General features: G+C 46.2%; 2 protein-coding genes across 2 annotated transcripts; one reads left to right on the top strand and one right to left on the bottom strand.

The window, feature by feature from the left end:
- Positions 1-3,024: 3,024 nt before the first annotated feature.
- On the top strand, positions 3,025-3,838 carry LOC121602695 (actin-related protein 2/3 complex subunit 4-like). Its single transcript, XM_041931471.1, is given in 4 exon segments — positions 3,025-3,107; positions 3,193-3,463; positions 3,466-3,504; positions 3,507-3,838. Coding segments are annotated over 3 exon segments (501 nt in total). The 5' UTR covers positions 3,025-3,107; positions 3,193-3,237; the 3' UTR covers positions 3,743-3,838.
- A 275-nt stretch (positions 3,839-4,113) lies between these two features.
- Positions 4,114-5,412, bottom strand: LOC121602694 (ubiquitin fusion degradation protein 1 homolog). Its single transcript, XM_041931470.1, has 2 exons — positions 5,256-5,412; positions 4,114-5,183 (listed from the first exon to the last, which is right to left on the bottom strand). The coding sequence occupies exons 1-2, from the start codon at positions 5,256-5,258 to the stop codon at positions 4,275-4,277; spliced, it is 912 nt and encodes a 303-aa protein (XP_041787404.1). The 5' UTR covers positions 5,259-5,412; the 3' UTR covers positions 4,114-4,274.
- Positions 5,413-7,630: the final 2,218 nt, after the last annotated feature.

Here is a 7,630-nt window from a genome sequence, read left to right as displayed (position 1 = left end):
CCCGTTTGCGCTTATCGCATTGTTTCATTAGTTAGAAATGGTGTGAGGGTAAGATAAGCAGCGCTATCCCCCCCGTAAGTGTCCTTCCGGAGGCTGAACCTCAAAATCTATGCCGTCGCAAACGAAACCATAGTGTCGGGTTTCCGTCCAGTGCCAGGGCGTTGGGTTGCGAAAGAAATCTGACACTCATCAAAGGGGCAAACGGGACAGCGGACACGGGGCGACGGATGAAATCTTCATCTCCCATAATCCGTTTAAAATCGGTTCGGAAACACTGGCCGGAAGTGGAGGACGCGTTGGAGCTTACGCGCGCGCGATATCTCTTTGCCTTGGCATGTAACGGAACGTGTGTACTACGTCTTGGAGAGTTGTCTTAAAGACGCTCCGTGTTAGGAAATGCAGCTACGAACAATTCGCACTGCGCTTGTACGAAAAGAAACTGACCAATGACTACCGGCTCGCATCCCTTGCCTGATGAAGGTACAAAACGGACTTGGATTTTGCTTCCTTCTTTGCTGTCCTTTGACTAAAATTGCGATTACTTGCTAAACTCCTCATTCTCACTAGTCCTCATTGTCCGGGCGCCTTAAAATTTGCACTGTTTTAAGTTAATCAGCCGAGCACCAACACAACCAGCGTAACCACTACCGTGGAGGGACATAATCAGAAACATTTGTACCACTTGCCCACACTCGCCATCGGTTAGCGTGCTGGACAACAACGGGCCAATCTACGCTCCAAAGCCATCCACGCGATTTTGCAACCGAACTTTTCCACCCAATGACTGACACTGGCCCTGGTTCTGGGCGGAATTTTGGCTATTATATTCAAATTAAGCATTCTCCCACGGTCGATTGTGTTACTTCTCGACTTCTTTCTTCTTCTGCTTCTTCTTCTTGGCGTCGCGTGCGCCCTCTTCTCGCCGGGCCGGAATTTAGAGAGCGGAAAAGATGGATAATAATCATAAATTTGGAGCTTTTTTTCCTAACCCGCTGCCCCGGTGCCACGCTGACAGCCCACGGGGAAAAGCGGATGTGCGAGGGATCGAGGGCTGCACTGGGAGCACACCAGCTGAGGTGCGTCCGGAAAATATTTAAATGAAATGGCGTGTCAAAATCCGGATAAGAACCGTGCTCGGTTCGCATTTTGTGCGTCCCCGGCACAGGTCGCCGGTGCCCGGCTCCGCACCGGACAGGTGTGCTGCTGTGCGCGTTCGTCCTTCGTCAGCGTTGTTGACCGAGGCGGAATGGAATCGTGACCCGCAATCCGTTCTCGCAGTATTTAAAAGTGCCTTGTTTTCGTGCCGGTTATGGAGTGTTCTATATTCCATCGTTTCTCTAGGACTGCCGCTGTTGGACTTCCCCGCTGTGTCCCTCTGTGTAAATTTCCGTTTGTTCAAACTAACCTTACCTCCCGCAGCTAATGGTCATACCAATGTACGGGGCTGCTCGCGATCGTTCCCCGTTTGGATGGGCCAAACAACAGAACAGCGGCACCACTTTTTGCCTCAGCAAAGGTTTACACGGTGGTCTTGCAGTTTTTAAACTACATCTCCTTGTCCCTTGTTTTAGACTTCGGGGTTCCTATCAAAGTCCAACGGTACGCGGAAAGGCACTTTCCCTTTTCATTTCACATCCCCGCAGATCGTAAAAAAATGGAATTTATGGTTGAGAATGTTGCTACAGCTACATTACTACTATTACTACTACTACTACTACTACTAGCTCTGCTCCGGCTCTGTCTTCCGGCTGTTCCTGGGGACGGTGATTGCGATGCGCTTCGTCCAAGTAATCCCGACATCCGCTGGAGCAGGAACGGAGAAAAAAGTTTCGCGAGTTTCCCGTGTATCTTAACCTACGCTACACCCTGCCGGAGTAAGTTGCATCGTTCCGCCGAGGCCTATTTTACGGCGGATAGAGCTGTAGTGCTCTTCAACCGTCCGGACGTGCAGGGACAGCAGCAGCAGCGGGCACACTAACCTTTCGCTTAGAGCTAGCCAAAGGAAAATGTAATTTGATTGTCTGTTGGGAAACGTGGCACGGGAAACTATGGACACCGGGAAAGTGAAGTGAAAAGTTTCGCTTGCTTACTACACCGCTCTCTACACATTCCAGCGGCCAGCGTTGTCGGAGGTGCAAGTTAGGTGAGAGAAGAAGGAAAAAACGCATCATTCTGCGTGTATCCACTTCTACGCCTTTCCTCAAGGGGTAGAAGAAGGAAGCCCAAGCAGGCAATGTATCAGTTTTGTGGCATACCTGACTGCCTGTCCAGAGATTCATGATCAATATTCGTTAGTGTTTCTGGAACAATAGCAAGATACAATTATGCGCCATTGACTATCGATTGTAATAATACTTTACCTTAACCCAATACTTTACCTGTAATAATACTTTAATAATACTTTACACTGGCAACCAAAAAGACATCATATTCCAGGCAACCGGGCTACCCGGGTAGCCAGCCACTTTGGAGGCTCATATCTTTTGAATGGGTGATCCAATATTGATGCAATCCTCTGGTGAAAACTAAATAAACTAATGCAGTTTCTATAACTGTGCATAAATTGGTTCAACTCGCTATCGTTTTTTAGTTATGGCTTTTCAAAGTTTACAGGATTTTTTTTTGAAAATAAATACAAAATGTAAAAAATATTTTTTCAGTTCTTTACAACATTTTTACAGCAAAATTGCTCTAGAAGTGTGGAGAACTGTATGTTGCACATCTTTTATAAGATTTTTAGATTTTTGCTATGAGCCATAAAAAAGATAAAGGAGTTTTGATTTGAATAAAAACCGTTACAACACACCAGTCATAATAATTTTATAAAATGCACATCTGTGACGTACTTTTGTTGGATCCCTTTTTTCAAAGACCATTTCTGTGGCTTTCTGTCGCTCTTCATAGTTTAGTTTAAATTGGAAAACGATGCAGAAAGATTCCTCAAACACTTTCCCAACGGAATGCACTGAATGTGATCTAAATGTGCTGCCACACTGAATGTGACCTAAATCTGAGAAACGCTGTCAAACGGAACTGTCATCCGCCGAACACACACGCACACACTGACGCATATTGTCTGTGTATTTTTTATCTGGGCGGGTGTGCAAGTAAGGAAAATAAGGCCGATAAACACAACTCTCTGAATCATCATTATTTTGTGTTTTCCACCATTTTCTCCACCCATTTTCCCAGGAAAACTCCCAGCGGAGTGTGAAAACGACGCAGAAAGCCGAAAAAATGGCCGCAACACTAAAGCCCTACCTGACCGCGGTGCGTCACACCCTCACGGCGGCAATGTGTCTGAGCAACTTCTCGTCCCAGGTCGTCGAACGGCACAACAAACCCGAGGTGGAGGTCCGCAGCAGCAAGGAGCTGCTGCTGACCCCGGTGGTGATATCGCGCAACGAGAAGGAACGCGTACTGATCGAGACGAGCGTCAACTCGGTGCGCATCAGCATCGCCGTCAGCAGGCGGACGAGATTGAGAAGATCCTCTGCCACAAGTTCACCGGTTCATGATGATGCGGGCGGAAAACTTCATCATCCTGCGGCGGAAACCGATCGACGGGTACGACATCAGCTTTCTCATCACGAACTTCCACACCGAGCAGATGTACAAGCACAAGCTGGTGGACTTTGTGATTCACTTCATGGAGGAGATCGACAAGGAGATTAGCGAGATGAAGCTGGCCGTCAATGCCCGTGCGCGCATCTGTTCGGAGGAGTTCCTGAAGCGGTTCTAAGGACGCGCTGGCAGGCGGTTGTTTACATTCCTGCCGCTCCGTGCATGTCTTCTCTCTTTGTTTCTTTTTCATTTTTTCGTTTCTTGCAAAGTTGTTCAGCTGTTCCATTAAGAAAAGGTAAAATTACTTAGCCAACTTCGACTCATTTAACTCACGAGACTGGTATTCTTTCTTCCATTACAGCATTTTCGTTTCCGCCGCACACTAGCCAAAAGTATTTAGAGAACACGCGGCAACGAAACGTAGTGTAAGCGAAAATCTGTATTAGTCCATTCGGATTCCGGCGGATTCAAGCGAAGCGTATTACGCGAAGGGTCTCTGCACCTCGCGCGTCTTAAACAGCAGTCGAGACAAATGAGCGCCGTAAGTCATTGAGTTCAGTAATTTTATCTACCACAGAAATTTATACGATCAATTGTGAAGAGACGGAAATATAAGGTTTATAACACACACACACGAACATTCGCCATAGTTAACGCTCAGTTTGGACAGTTCTTCGTACAGCTGCTACTGAAGGAGATCATGTCCATCTCTATTTGCGGTTCTTCTTCAGATTGAAGCCTTCGCCCTGGAACTCCTGGAATTTACTGTCCTCCAGCTTCGACTCAAGTTGGTCCGTTTTCCTCACACTGCGATCGAACCGTAGCAAACCGTAGGGATGATCGTAGTCGGGAATGCCTCGCACGTAGGTCTGTCTTAGCGCCGCCGGCGCATCGTTCGTGCCGTTGTCTTTCTTCTTTTTCCCATCCAACCTGGTACCCTCTCCCTTGAACGCTACGAACCCGGTCGGCTCGGGCATCAGCTCCGTCGGATCGATCGTCATCGGTTCTTCCTCCTTTTCCTTTCGCTCCGGTTCCGTGTACCCGACCGGTGGGGCGAACTCGACGTTCATGTCACATTCGATGATTGTTACCGCTGGACCGGGCTTCGTTTCCAGCACCGACAGCTCGTACGTCGTGTTGTTGTACTTTATCGCAATCAGGTCGCCCGTCGTGAGGCATGCGAAGTTTCGTAAACAGTTCTCCAGCACCGCCTTCGGGTTCGTGATGTCCAGGAACTCGACGCTCTGCGGCTGGAACTTGGAATAAGTTGCCACCGGGATGGAGACGCTCTCGATCTCCACAATATCGCCCTGGTCCAGGGCCAGATTGTGCATCATCCAGTAGGGCATGTAGATTTTGCCTTCGTCCGCCACAAACTCCAGCACACCCGCGTGTGTACTGCGGTTGATCGAGCCATTCGTGATCTTGAACAACATCGGATACACCACGTTCAACCGGGTCAGCTGGTCCAGCGCCGACGGTGGCATAATGATCTTGCCTCCATTCTCCACATCCTGTCGCTCGTTGCCTGGCAGCATCGATACCGAGTAGCATTTGTACGTCGTGTTGAACGGACGGGAATGGTCCGGGAACATCATGTTGAAGCCGTTGAACTGGAACTACAACAGCGGCTATTAGCACACAAGTGCTGCGACATTTTATATAGCGGAGATCTTGTGCTTTACACTTACCATGCTGCTTTGATTGGTTTTAGCTTAGGTATTAGGTATTAGAAGTGTGATGAAATTGTAGCGACTTTGTTCCGTTTTTCGCAAGACGATGACGATGTTTGTTTGTGTTGTTTATATTGTGTTCTGGTGAAATGTCAAATCGTCAGCACTTCGGAGAAACTGACATCAAATGCGCCAGAAGGCGCTGCGTTCGTTGAACGAAGAAACACGTACGCAGCCAAATATTTAAAACTGCCGGTGTTACGCACGCGATTCTAAATTTCTTTTTTCTTACCAATCTGATCATAGTAACCATTATTTATCCTTCCACGTGAAAATAAGATGTTTCTGGAAACACGAATTATCCCGTCCGAACGGATATTCGGGTAAACTTGTGAGGATAAATTTAGTATAAAAGTAGGCCATATTTTAAATAAAGCAGGATTCAAACGCAGAAGCTCTTGGAGTAAAGAGGTTTAATTCTAAATATCCGAAATAGGACAGAGCCCCTGGATTTCCGAGCCAAACACCCCCTTCCGTCTGCATAGGCTTCCCAACCTTGGATTAGAAGCAACTAGCGGGAAGGACTGGTTAGTAGGCGAAGTATCAAATACTCTGTCCACTCTGCGGCTGTTTGTTTCTCCTCCGTTACAACCCTGCAACTCTTGCTGAGGGCCAAACCTTCGCGTGGCCTGCCGGAGAAGCTCGGTTCGTAACAGCCGGTAAAATTGTACAACATACGTGTTACAGCCCAATATTTGGTAATAAACAATAATATTGTCGATTTGAAATGCACGAACCATTGTCGATAACGCGCGAACGAACCTTTGTCGATATCATTCAAACCGTCCATCGCAAGCGTGATTTGCGATGTAAAGCTGATCTTATTTGAATAATTTGATGAATACTTGAGTTTTTAGTCGTATACAATAACATTCCGTAAATAACTGGTTGGTTGGTGTTTCGGCTTATCGAGACTTTGAGCATCTCTGCATCATTCGTCTCTCTCCATCCATAACTCTTATACATGATTCCAAATTTCTCAAAAAACATCTAAACCCATGTTTAAGAATGAAAGTAATATTACCTACCTGTTCAGATACTTTTCTTTGAAACAAATCAAGTACACACACACAAACACATAAATATCTCATTTTAAAAATTGTTAAATTATTCTTCACATTTAGCTGCAATAAGAGTATATACAAAATATTATTCATTGTCCTGCTGCGCCTTCGCTGCTTTGCCACCGACTCCCGTTCTAGCGACAGCTTTCAACGCTCGTAGAAAAAGTTATATTATACTACTTTAGCGTTTTGTTCAATTTTCTTTATTTTTACTTTTCCAAATCGGTCTGCTCTCAAAATGGGCGCCAAACAGAATGGTCGTTCACGCCACGGAATTCTGACAGCTCTTGATGACAGCTCGTACTCTGCGTACGAGCCACGCGAACTGCACAGTGGGCTGCTACAGTACTCCCCTTCCAGACTAGGATACGTACTGTTGAAGATGGGTAGGAAACACCACTCTTCGGCCTGAACGAGTGGTTCTAGTCGGTGGTAACTCAGAAGAACTGGTAGGTGGAGCAGGAACACTTGCAGAAGATTCTTGTAGGATGTGGGCTGGTTTGAGGCGGTCTATTGATATAGATACTGTACGACCTTTCACGTTGACCTTGAAGATTTTTTCTGTTCGATCCATAACCTCATAAGGCCCTTCGTACGGTGGTGAAAGTGTTGGTCGTATGGAATCATTGCGAATAAAGACGAATTTACATGATTTTAGTTCGGTGGGAATAAAAATATTCCGAGAACCATGCCATGAGGTTTGTCTGGGGCGTAATGATCGCATGGCATTTCGTAAATTAGCTACAAACTCAGCTTCATTTGTTGTTTCGCCAATATCGTTGAAAAATTCGGAGGGAATACGAAGTGTGGTACCATAAACCATCTCAGCTGGTGATGCTTTAATATCTTCTTTGTATGTTGTTCTTAAGCCAAGTAGTATCACTGCGAGATTTTCACACCAGTGTTCATTATCGTGGCAGAGAAGAGCTGCTTTAAATGTTCTATGGAATCTTTCGATGATTCCATTGCTTTGAGGATGGTATGCAGTTGTACGCAGGTGAGTTGAACCTAACAGGCGGTTTAATTCCAAGAAGAGTGATGACTCAAATTGTCTACCTTGATCAGAAGTAATATATTTCGGTACACCAAAACGCGCAATCCATCCCGAAACTAGAGCATCAGCTATTGTAGAAGCAGTCATGTCCGGAATAGGTAAAGCCTCTGGCCATCGAGTAAATCTATCGATTATAGTCAAGCAGTACCTATTTCCTCTGCTGATTGGAAAAGGACCAACTATGTCGATGTTAATATGGGAAAATCGATCGTCTG

This window comes from Anopheles merus, unplaced genomic scaffold, assembly GCF_017562075.2.
Source record: "Anopheles merus strain MAF unplaced genomic scaffold, AmerM5.1 LNR4000576, whole genome shotgun sequence".
Lineage (NCBI taxonomy): Eukaryota > Metazoa > Arthropoda > Insecta > Diptera > Culicidae > Anopheles > Anopheles merus.
Note: the sequence above shows the minus strand (reverse complement) of the source record. Positions and strands in the feature narration are given on the sequence as shown.